We start from the raw sequence: 12,133 nt of genomic DNA on the forward strand, positions 1-12,133 counted from the left end.
ACGGTCCCCCTGCGTTCCAGCCCAGGCAGACCATTCCCAGGCGGTCCTGCCGGGAGTCAACATCCCGGCAGCTTCGACCTCTGCCACCCACAATCCCTTAGGCCCCAGGGGCCTGCGCTTTCCTGCTTGAGACTCACATGTTTTGAGTGAGTTTATGCTCCACTTAGAAAGGAAAGGGAGTGGCGTCCGTCCCCAGGACCCCCGCTCTGTGCCTTGCACCATGCTAGCTGGTCAGACACCATTTCCTGTGGACCCTCCAGATCTAGGAAGGAGATGCGAAGAGCAACACCACGCAGACGCACAGAGAGATGCAGAACACTTTGCAAGATCACACAGCTCCCAAATGTCTCGAACCCCCCTCCTGTTCCAGACTCCAACGTGCATGTCCCGCTCCTGTGGGGCCGGGAAAACTCCCGGGGCATGTGCCCTGACTGGGAATCGAACTGTGACCTCCTGGTTCATAGGTCGGCGCTCAACCACTGCGCCACCCCTGCAGGAGGGCCCCTCTGTCTTATTAACCATTTCCTCGCCTTCCCGCTGTCGCCATCGCCGATAGCGGCCGCATTCCCATCTTTATCCCACGGCTCCCCCCACAAAAAGTAAGCTCCACTCAAGCGAGGCTCTTGCTGGTTTTCTGTGCACAGCTGGATTCATTGGACAAAAGAAGTTTCATTGAACGAATGATTAAATAAGGGAATAAATTTAGACTAACTCACAGCAGATTCTGGGCAAATGTGTTTTTGTTTGTTTGTTTTAAAGTTGCCACAAAGCTGGTGCCTTCTGACTATCAGCTCAAACCTCCTTCCTGCCTCTGTGTGAATTTGGGGGGAAAACTCGACGGACGCGTCTCTCTGCCAGGCAGCTTCCCCTTCTAGGCAAGGGGCCCGCTCCGTCCATCCGTCTTCTGCGACGTTTCCTCTCTACCTTCCCAGGGTGCCCTGCGCACGCTGTTTCACAAGTTGTCTAAGGAAGCATCTCTCTAGTACAGAGCGCCTTCTAAATTTAGAAGCGGCCCCGATGTTTTCAATTCACCTCCGACACCTACACCGAGTGGGGTTTCTAAATGACTCTCCCCGGGCGGCCGAGGCGGCCCTGTGGGGCTGGGGCTGCGTGTCACCGGCCAGAGACACCGGCCGGGTTCCGTGCGAGGCCCAGCGGTGTGACTCCGGGCAGGTCACTCTGCTGTCGCCTCTGTGAGGCAGCCCCCGCACGGTCCCCCGGCGTCCCAGCCCAGGCAGGCCATGCCCAGGCGGTCCTGCCGGGAGTCAACATCCCGGCAGCTTCTACCTCTGCCACCCACAATCCCTTAGGCCCCAGGTGCCTGGGCTTTCCTGCTTGAGACTCGCATGGTTTGGGTGGGGAGCCATATATTGTTATTTTTAGAATATGTTTTCATTGGTTTTAGAGAGAAGGGCGGGGAAAGGGAGGGAGCAATGATGATGTGAGGGAGAAATACCAGTCGGTGGCCTCCTGCACGCCCCTCACTGGGGATCCAGCCTGCAACCAAGGCCTGTGTCCCGACCCACCGGGATCCGACTGGCAGCGTTTCGGTGCGGTGCAGGGGACGATGCTCGACCAGCAGAGCCGTGCTGCCCAGGGCTAGATATTATCATTTTTTTAAAAATGTAAACCCATCGAAAAATTGACATGCTACAATGCACACATGCTCTCCACCCAGATTCCTCCAACAGTCACATTTTGCCACATCTACTGTCTTTCTCTTTTCCTCTTTATTTATGTTTTCTCTCCCTTTCTCTGTTAGTGGGCTACTGAAAATTATAGACACCCGCCACCTCGCCTCCAGGCACCTCAGCAGGTGTCTGTCTGCTAAGAGCCAGCACACTCGCCCCATCACCACGGCGGCCCATCAGCCCCACGAAAATCCGCGCGGACACGGCACTATCGAACGTGTGGTTTATATATTCGAGAGCCACCCGCCGTCCCCATCCAGTCCTTCTGTCTCTCTAGTGCTCTTCCCTTGACCCAAGGTCTGGTCAAGCATCGCACAGGCGACATGAAGTTGTCGGTTTCATGGTCAGCGTCCACCTACACCCGTGCTTCCTGCCGTCCTAGTCTCTTGGGGGCAGCGCCCGGGAGGCTGCGGGCAGCAGCGCTCGGCAGAGGGCCTTCGGTGCCACTATTTCAGCCTCTGCCCGGGAGCCCTGCCCTCCACAAGCTCTGTGCTGGGCTGGCCTGGCGGCGGCGTGAGGAAGCAGCGGTCATTGGGAAACTAAGAAAAGAGAAGCTGCCGCTCCGTGGACCCAGCCAGCTCCAGGGGCCCTGAGTGCAGGCCCCGAGCCTCCTCCGCCTTTGAATTAGAGCCAACATGCGCCGGAGAGCCTGAGCGAGGCTGGCCACGGAGCGGAGCTGCCCATGTCCCCGAGCGCTGTGCACACTTGTGCAGAAGGCTGTGCACACGCGTGCAGAAGGCTGTGCACATGCATGCAGAAGGCTGCCCCCTGGCCGTCCTCAGAGGAGCCTGCTGGGCGCGCTGAAAACAGGAACCTGCCCTGGGCGCCCGGCCTCCCGCTCCTCGCAGAGGAAGTGTGTGGCATGCGTAGCAACTGCTGCTCCTCTCGATAGCATGGGCCGGTCTGCACCCCGGGGAGGCCGGGCCCCCCGCTCACTCTGCGGGAGCAGCAGCGGCTGACGGAGAGGCCGTGACGGGGACCCTCACCAGCTACTCCCCGGGGAGACCATGTCCAGCCTTTGAAGGTATGTTGGGGGACGTGGTGGGGGCTGGGTGGGGGGAAGCAGCTGGCAGGGGGCGGAAATCTTGGAGAGGAGACTCTCTCTGTGAGAACAGGCAGGCGATGTCTCCAGGGCGGCCCCGCTTCCCGCAGGGCGCCCGGAACATCAAGGCTCTCAGGGAGGGGCTGGGCAGAGTTACTGGCCAGAAGGGCCGAGAAGGGCCTGGGACAGTCCTCCCGAGGAGAGTGCCGCTCCCGGGCAGCCGGCACAGGCAGGCTTCCCCCGCGGGCAGCCCGGCTTGCTCTCGGCCTCCCAGCAGCGTGACCCCGGGTGACTCACTGCCACCGCGCCAGGCCTTTATTTTCTCCTCCTGAAAGTGAAAATCCTGGGCCCCCGTCCCCCGGGCGCTGGGAAGAGGGCATGGGCTGGCATATGCAAAGTGCGGACACAGAGGAGGGGCTCGGTGAACGCGGCCAGTGAGGAGTGGTGACATCTGAGGACGCAAGGAGCCCCGAGAGGCTGAGTGATCCCGCCACGGCTGCGGGGAGCGTGGCTGTGAGGATCGTCTTTGGGAAAATGCCAGCGAGGCCGGGGTGTGGTGAGCAGAGGCTTGGGAGAACTAGAATCCCTAGGGGATGTGGCACACTCCACATTCTTCGAGGTGCCTAGGTGTCCAGAAGTCCTGGTTGTCGGGGAAGCGACCATGGCGTTGGGCGCGAATGTCCTGAATTGGGGTCTCGCATGGGAGAGGGAAGGGGCGGTGTCCGCCGTGCCGAGAGGCGGGGAAGGTGTGTTGCCTGAAAAACTATTGTCCTGCCATCCTCAGCGTAATTCTCCAAGGTTACGATTATTATTTGCTTTTGACAAATAAGAAAACAAGGCCCAGAGAGGTTCGGTGATTTGTCCAAGTCTCACAGCAGAGAGAGGCTCTCGGGACAGAGGGGTGGGTGGGCAGAGCCCCAGGGAGAGCCAGTGTGGGGAGGGGGAAAGCGTGTCTCTGGAGCAGTGCGCTTCGCTTCAGGAGAGACACACCCCGCGTCCTGCAAAAACGAGGGTCCTTCTGTGGTTCGCTGTGCGATGCTGGGCGGCAGCCTCTCCCTGGGGCTGCGGACCTTTCCCGTTTGGAACGGTGAGCCCAGGTCAAAGTTCTGGCAAAATCTCTTGCAAGTGGTCTTCTCCAGCGAGGAGCATGCTATTCAGGAATGCTCGATGCGTTCTGAAAAGCAGGCTACGGATAACCCTAAAATCCCGTGGAACGGACAGACTGGCATCTGTGTGGGCTCCTGCGTCTTAAACACATCCAGCACCAGGGCAGCGAGACTGCTTCCTGGAAAGCCTCTAAGTCAGTGACCCCCCCGCTTTCCCCCCACCCCCCCCTCGGCCAACATCTGGCTCAGCCGCCAGTGAGCTGTGTGACTCTGGGCAAGTCGCTTTGCCTCTCTGGGTGTCAGTTTCCTTTTCTTAAAAGGAAGACCGGCCTCCTCATGCGTCTGTAACCAGGCTAAGTCACATGCAGCAGGCAGGAGGTGCTCAGTGCTAAAGGGCGGCAGAGTGGCTACTCTCAGCATCCCTCACCCGGGCCCTTGAGGGACACCTAGTCACGCGGGTGGCTCTGGGCAGTGGAGGGTAAGAGCTGTGTTCACCGCCCCGGACCCAACGACACAACTGCACGCCTTCTCCGCGTCTCTCAGTGCTCGTTTCTGCGTGTTTCTCCACCTGACGCGGTCAAGGAGGCAGGCGTGGGTAGGCTGGCACGGCGGCAACCAAATCAGCTTCCTAACACAGACAGCATCTCCCCCTCGGAGTGCTGAGAGCTGGCAGCATTATTTCCAGGGGGAGTGCGCTTCTCAAAGACTTGGAAATTATTTATTCTGGGAAACCCCAGCCAGCGTCCTGCATTCAGAAACGCTGCTGGGTTTTCATTTTTCACTTGACACGCAGCAAGAATTTACGCCCGCCGGCTGTGAGAGAGGCTGGCGCTTAAAATTCTCGTTAGGAATTTCCAGCGTGTCGGGCCAGACCATTGGGTTCTTGTCAGCGACCTGAGGGCCCTGTTAGTACTTTTATCCATCCATCCGTCGCCCATCCATCGCCCATCCATCACCCATCCATCACCCATCCACCACCCATCCATCCCTTCTGCTAAGAAATATGCACTGAGGCCATACCATGTGACTGTAGTTCCCCCCTCTCGCTCCTCCCTGAATGTTCCAAGGCAGTAAGTACACTGGGTCCAAACCACTTCCTCCCAGCTGGGAACGAGCAGGGGTGGGGGTGGGGGGAGGGAGGGCGGGGCTGGTTTCATGACGGTCACCGGAGCCACAGACAGAAACTGTGAGGCCTCAGCGGCTCAGCGGCTCACTCCTGTTGTCACACCGCTTTGCAAAGTCACAGCGCCCTCCTTGGCACCTTCCAGGCGGCTGAGGCTGTGGCCAGAGGAGGGCTCAGGGGTGTTGGGGGCGAAGCTAGGAGACGCGGAGCTTCGAAAGAAAGTGGGGATCATCCCCCCCGATTGTCCTTAGCGGGGAAAGGACCACCTTCCGAGGGTCCGGCCGCCCCTGGAAGCCCAGCCCTGCGCCGGGCACTTCACCGACAGACGGTACCTCCAACCGCTAAGCCGGACCGAGGGAGCGCGTGCTGTGTGCCGGGCCCCTGCCAGGTCGTGGCTTTTCATCGAGGGATGTCAAGGCATGGACTGTGTTCTCAGGAAGTGTACCACCTGGGGCTTTTAACACGCAGGGAGATAGACATGTGATGACAAACGGAGCTGTGCACCATGGAGGGGGCGCACAGACCCCAAAACAGAGCGCGCAGGGGAACCAGCTTCGTCAGGGAGGTCTGGTCGGCTTAATTATCCCTTTAACCACGGGAGCGGCCACGCTCCTTCCTGATTTACAGATGGGCCGTTTCCCCTCCGCACCCCCTCCCAGTCACACGGACAATCAGCCGAAAATGCACATCCTCTGAAATACAGGCCCCAGGCGCCGGGAGCGTCAGGGCCCACCCCTCCACGCACTCCTCGGTCAGTATGCCGCTGGCTCCGCCCGCTGGGTGTCTATCACACACATGGCCTCTGCACGCGGAGGAGGGGCCGCGTGAGCGTGAGCTTGTCACAACAGAGGACAGCCGGCGTCCGCAACCCTCCCTCCACGCCCTCTGCCCGACAGCCTGGTAGGGAGGGGCCAGCCGGGCTCTGGAGCCACGCGCCTGGGTTCGAACCCTGCCTCCACCTCTTACCGACTGGGGGACCTCGGTTCCTGCCATTCAAAGGGCTCCATGAGAGGGGAGGTCTCTCCGGGCAGAATGACCCTTCGGTTGTCACCGATTGGTGTCTATTTCCTTACGGGCACGCACACACCGGTCCTCACGGCAGCTCATCACTCATCAAGCCATGGCAAGCACAGACACTTGGTGAAAGGATCACCCACTTTGAGGGCCCGTCAGGGGTCCGAGGAGGGAGGAGGGGAGGCGAGCAGAGAAAGAGCAGCCCCGGCCTCACCCGGGGCCCCGGGCAGGAGGCTCGGCGCAGGCAAAGGCTCCCAGGAGGCAAGCGCCAGGTTTCCATCTCGCCGGATGCCGTTAGGGCCACGCTGGCGGTGTGTATGCGTGGCACCAAGCACAGTGAAGTCTTGCCGGGAAATGTGATCGAATAAGCAAATCACAGACGGGGCAGTCCCCAGGCCCCGAGGTCCACGCGGCCATCGGCGCTCTACGTGACTGCCCACCCGCCTCCTTTCCGACGGACCCTGCCTTTCCCGGGACCCCCCTTGGCAATGAGAAGAAAAGGCCCGCTTGGAACTCCCTGATTTCCCACGCTGTGGGACTGTGTGTGGGTGCGATCTAGCCTCAAAATAGTTGTCTTTCCGGCTGTTTTCTTATCGTCAGTGTTTATGACGCCAGCCGGCTGGCAGGGGATGCGGGTGTCGGGGACCCGGCCTGGGGTCTAACCCCACGTTCCCCAGGGTTTTTGGGCGGAAAATGTGTTCGGGGTCCAGCAGAGTCACAGACAGGGTGGCACTGGAGCCCACCGGCCCTGTGTGGTGGGTGGGAGGGGCCTCTTTGAATGAAAAGCTGATCTAGGAAAGAAAGAAATGGCGGGGGGGGGAGGGTTACTTCTGATTTCCATGAGGTAGGAAGCCAGACACCACTTGACAGACTCCCGCCAGGTCTGGGCAGCGAAGGCACTGCCCTGGGCATGCGCCCGTCCGCGTGGGGACAGCCACGGAGACCCCCGTTGCGTGCTCATCCTGGGACCCCTGCTCGCTAATCCTCACAGGAGAGCCCAGCAGGGAAGAGAGGGCTGTGCCCGTTTTAAAAATAAGACCAATGGGAAGAAGTGTAGCGGTTTCACAAGGGGAACACTGACATTTTCCCTGGCACCAACTGGCCCCGAGCGGCTTCCTCCTACGGCATCCTAAAACCACCCTAAAGCGTTTTATAGGACACATCCCCCCAGGCCTGAGGGGAACGCCGAGCCTCCCCGTCGGCCTGAAAGTAGAGGAGATCCCCTTCCGGGCACCAGAGGCAGGGGGTCAGGACAGGCTCAGGGCCCGCGTGTCGGCCCGAGGGTCCAGCGGGTGGACGGGCACCAGCTGTGTGGCGGGCACACTTACAGAGCGCGCGCAAGCTGAGTGCCCTTGAGCAGGTGGCTCGCCCTCTCTGAGCCTTTTCTTCGTACCATGAGGGCATCAAGTGGCTACTTTTCCATCGGTGCTTTCTGACATCCTAGGACTGGGCTGTCGTACCAGGAGGCAGGAGCGCTGGTTCCGCCCCAGCCAGCAGCTGCTTTTCTCTATTTTATGTTTGGAGTTTCAGGGGATCTTTCTTAAAGTTTCCAAGCAGCAGGGGTGAAATAACCCGGATGAGCGAGTCCCAAGGCCTCCTCCACGCGGCTCTGGAGCCCGGGCTCTGAGTCAGGCCGGAGGCGGCGGCGGGTGGGGGGTCCCCCTGACCTGGCTGCCTGCTCCCCGCAGTCCTGCGCTGCCAGCGGCCTCCCTGGCGGGACGGGGAAGGACTGGGCGGGGCAGCGGCGGGCCTGTGGCTGCACCTGCCCGGAGGCGAGCAGGGAGCAATGTGGGTCACGGGGCAGACACACCTGCCGAGCGAGGTCAGGATGTGGTGGGGGGCCCCCGGAAATCCTGCACGATCCCTGGCAGGGGAACCAACAGATGTGGAGCCCCCGTCCCAGCGCCTCCTGCGCCTGGTGCCGTGCCAGACGGCAGGCAGCCCCGGGCGCGTCCCAGGTCCACAGGGCGGGGAGCGGGTACGGGTCCCGGAGGAGCAGGGAGAGCTGAAGCAGCACGTTCACAAGGCCGACCTTCCCCATCGTAGTGGAGGCCCTGAGGCCCAGGAGGGCCGGGTCTGCTCAGCCTGCACAGGGAGGGAGCAGCCCGCCCGATCTCCCAAGGACTCGGGCTTTGGTAACATTTCGGCGATCCTATCTCACCAAACGCACCTCCACGTTGGATACAACCTGCAATGTAAGGCCCCGCACAGTCCCGCGGGGCATGTGCTCACACCTCACATTTGTGGGTTTGAAAAATCGAGGCTCAGAGAAGTGCAGTCACTTGCCACAGGACACACAGCCAGTGGGGTCGGGCTGGAACCTGGACTCAGCCTGGCCTGCTTAAACCCCTTCTCCCCCCCCTTTTGAGGCTCCCTTGTTCTTGCCACGTTCTGCTCATGATTGTAAGATGCGGGAGAGAATCTGGAGATTCCGGAAAGGTGTGAAAAATAAATCAGTAAGTCATCCTTAAAATCGCTACCCAGAGAAGCCTCGGAGACATCTTGGAAATAGCTTCCTTGAATATTTTCTACGTCGATGCATTAAAGCTTTACAGAACTTTAAATGGGATGGAAGGAGCACAGCTAGTTTCTCTTCCATCCCACCCCGCCCCACCCCCGCAGTATTAAGGGTTCTTTAACATGATGCTATGGCACAGTCCCTACGATCCCCTGCTGCCTTTTAAAAATATATATGTTTTTGTTGATTTCAGAGAGGAAGGGAGAGAGAGATAGAAACATCAACGATGAGAGAGAATCATGGATCGGCTGCCTCCTGCACGCCCCACACCGGGGATCGAGCCCGCAACCCAGGCATGTGCCCTGACCGGGAATCGAACCGTGACCTCCTGGTTCATAGGTCGACGCTCAACCACTGAGCCACGCCGGCCGGCCGGGCTCCCTGCTGCCCTTTGAGGACCCAGGCCACCTAAGACCGGCCACGGCAGCTCAGATCTGAGCGGCCTGCACTGGCCTCTCTGGGCCCCGATCCCAGACCTGGCTTTCAACATCGCCCCCTGACAGCCAGCAGGCCCGGGGGACCCCTGTGCTCCTCGTAGCAGTTTCACCCAGAAGTTTACAGCCCCCCGTCTGCTCTGAGGGCCGGTACAGACCACTTCTGTGGCCTCCTTAGACGGGACCCGGGGGCAGGAAAGCAGAGGGCAGAGTCTCAGGGAGGCTGAGGGCACAGGCGGGTCGGGCAGACCTGGCGGGGACCCAGCCGCCCCTCTGAGTCCCACCACCTGGGACAAGGCACTTCCTCGGTCTCGCCCGTGACGCGGAGCTGTGAGCGGCCCAGTGTGGCAGCGATAGTGTGCTGAGCCCGGAGCCCGGCCTGGAGGAGGGCCCATCGCCAGACGGCGTGGTTCTGGCTGCCTGGTGGCCGCCGGTTCGGTGACGGTGAACGGTGAGCGGGTTTTCCCGCTCATGGCATGGCTCCCACCTTAGAAGCGGGTCCTGGGAATAGGCTCGGAGCTCCCACGCTTCGTGGAAGAGATTCCAAGGCTGACGGGAGGGCTGAACCCCTAAGCAGATTTCCTTATTCCACGCTGCCTGGTTCTACTGGAGTCCAGGCCTGCCTCCCTGGGCTGGGCTCCTCTGCCCCCCCCCCCCTTCACACACAAGAAGGGGTTCGGGCGCCCTTCCATTCCGACAGCGCGGCCTGGCTCTTAGGAGCACAGAGCGGACGCGGCCCGGGATCGAAGGTCCCGAGAAGCCCGACCCCGTGTGTACAAGGTGACGCCGAGCACACGATGCAAGCCCCCCCCCCCCACCCCCCCGCGGCTCCCACAGAAACCCAGCGGGGCAGGCGCGTCCCACATTCCTGCCGGCAACTCCCCGCCTGTGGCCTCTCCCTGCCCGAGTCCCCGCCAGTGGCCGCCGGCCCCTTCCCGGCCAGAGCTCCCCGTGAGCGTCCTTCCTCCCCGAGGGGACAGCGCTCGGCCCGGGGAAGGACGTGGGTCCCGAAGTCGGAGAGGTAGGTGTGCCCCCCGCACCCCTGCTCCGCGGGGTCCCAGCTCTGGGAGCGTGGGCTGCTGAGCTGACCGCCTGACCTCCACCGGGAAGGGAAGGTCACGGTCACGGAGGAACCTCGGCCTCCAGGGATGCTGGGAGGTTAAACGCAATGGCATCTGCTGACGGCCCCCCGGAAGGCGGTGCCCTCCCTGCATCCCGAAGAGCAGAAAGATGAGGCTTGCGTTCTGTCTAATGGGACGGCCTAGCAAAGCGAGGGGGGTCTTTTCTCTTATTCAGAATTACAAAAAGCCACCGAGTCTTGATTGCTCGAATTAAGGGGCTCTCTCTTTGGAGAGCATCTTCCCCCCCCCCCCCCACACACACACACACATCTCATTCTGTAGAGGAGTCAATGGAGGCCCAAGATCACACAAGGAAGAGAGCAGAGCGCTGGTCCACGGACTAGGGTGCGAGGTCAGAGGCAGGACCGGCTCTGGTCTGGCCCTCGGCCGTCACCAGGAGGAGGGAGAGAGAATCAGGAACTGCTGGCGCCGACGCTGATGAACTCATTTCTCTCTTGCCCTCTCCTCGCCGTTCCTAGAAGCAATTACGTCTCACACCCTCTCCCACCCTCTCCCACCTCCAGCTCCTGCATAGAACCGCCACCGATTAAATCAGACGGTGCAGCCATTGCATCAGGGAGAGCCGGCTCTCACTCCTGGGACACTTTTCACTCTCCTACGATAACCGCCTCTTTCGGAGGCGTTAACTCCTTCCTGGGCGAGGGGAACCGGTGAGCAGACCACGACGGGGCCGGGGAAGCCGACGGGTTTTCCGGACCAGCGTGCACGGCGGTGGGCGTGGAGCCCGGCCCGGCCCGGCCTGCAGGCCCGCCGCCCGCGGAGGCAGGGAGAGGGCGAGGGTAACGGGAGAAGAACCCGGGCACCGGGACCCACTGCACCCTCCTCACCTGGAGACGTTGGGTATGTGTCTCTGCTTGGAGGGTCCCCCGTGTTCCCATCTGAAAAATGTGAGTTTCAAAGCTTTTCTAAAATTTCCTGTACTGGATTCCATGAATCCCCCCAAAACACCCAGGAATGTTTGGGAATTAAGGAGGTTATTGGGGGGGGGGGCGGGTGTGCAGTTAGGATTCAGTTGTGCTGGTGACCAAGACTTTTCCTGAGCGGCTTGCTGGAGGCGGGATGTGAAGGGAGGGATGGGCTGGAAGTGACCCGGAGGAGGACGGAGGAGGACGTGGAGCGGGAGGGAAGGGAAGACAGGCTGAGGGACCGGCCCTGGGAAGCCTGGGGCGATGGGCACTGGGTGAGGGTTAAAGGCACAACCCCTGTCTCTGCTGGTCCTTGACCCCGTGTTCCGACTGCAGGACACAGAGGGACATTGTCAGGAGAGTGGGTGACCGTGCTGTGCTCTGCAATGTGGGGACACGAGAGAGAGTGAAAGGGAGGCCCACCCACGGTTCAGGGTCATCTCTACAGGACTGCCCTGAATTCACCCCCCACCCCCACCCTGCCGCAACTGGTCCTGGGAGCTCCCCCCGCAGCTGGTCCTGGGAGCTCCCCCCTCAGCTGGTCCTGGGAGCTCCCCCTCAGCCGGTCCTGGGAGCTCCCCCCTCAGCCGGTCCTGGGAGCTCCCCCCTCAGCCGGTCCTGGGAGCTCCCCCCCAGCCGGTCCTGGGAGCTCCCCCTCAGCTGGTCCTGGGAGCTCCCCCCCCCCTCAGCTGGTCCTGGGAGCTCCCCCCCCCCAGCCAGTCCTGGGAGCTCGCCCCACAGCCTGTCCTGGGAGCTCCCCCCTCAGCCGGTCCTGGGGGCTCCTCCCCCTCAGCCGGTCCTGGGAGCTCCCCCCGCAGCTGGTCCTGGGAGCTCCCCCCCCAGCCAGTCCTGGGAACTCCCTCCAGCAGCCCAACGGCCTTGGCAGTGACGGTGGGAGGCTGAGGGCCGGGGCTGACTGCTGGGCTCCAGGAAGGCACGGGGAACATACCAGGGAACCGCCTCTCCCTTCCTCCCCACACAGTTAGGAAGTGGTGCAGGCCTCCCTGGCCCTCTGAAGGCCTTGCTCTGAGAGCGTAGAGTGTTCTAGAACCTGCAGGTGCAATGCGCAGAGGAGGGATTTAAGGCCTGGGGGGCTGGGTTGGCTGACTTCTGGGCCCTTTCAGACTCCTGAGGCCTTGATCCTGAACTGCGGACAAG

The 12,133-nt window shown here is 61.5% G+C and overlaps 2 protein-coding genes across 7 annotated transcripts in view; one reads left to right on the top strand and one right to left on the bottom strand.

Annotated features, from left to right (window-relative positions):
* Positions 1-12,133, bottom strand: part of TG (thyroglobulin) — a gene marked incomplete at its 5' end in the record, with an annotated part of 161,903 nt that overhangs the window by 31,120 nt on the left and 118,650 nt on the right. The gene's annotated exons all lie outside the window — the stretch shown is intronic.
* The window catches only part of SLA (Src like adaptor), a 50,495-nt gene that overhangs the window by 15,399 nt on the left and 22,963 nt on the right, over positions 1-12,133 (top strand). Inside the window, exon 1 of one of the 6 annotated variants that reach the window (XM_079796116.1) lies at positions 2,230-2,715. The exons of 1 other annotated variant lie outside the window; for it this stretch is intronic. Coding sequence is in view for 1 of the 5 variants with exons in the window: in XM_079796115.1 (XP_079652241.1) it covers positions 10,956-10,957 (2 nt within the window). In the remaining 4 variants the exon portion in view is untranslated. Of the gene's footprint in view, positions 1-2,229; positions 2,716-3,001; positions 3,022-3,266; positions 3,290-10,809; positions 10,958-12,133 lie in introns of those variants that run through there. 4 more of the 6 variants (XM_079796118.1, XM_079796119.1, XM_079796120.1 and 1 more) reach the window with 4 other exon arrangements.

Source organism: Cnephaeus nilssonii, assembly GCF_951640355.1.
Source record: "Cnephaeus nilssonii genome assembly, chromosome: 18".
Taxonomy (NCBI): domain Eukaryota; kingdom Metazoa; phylum Chordata; class Mammalia; order Chiroptera; family Vespertilionidae; genus Cnephaeus; species Cnephaeus nilssonii.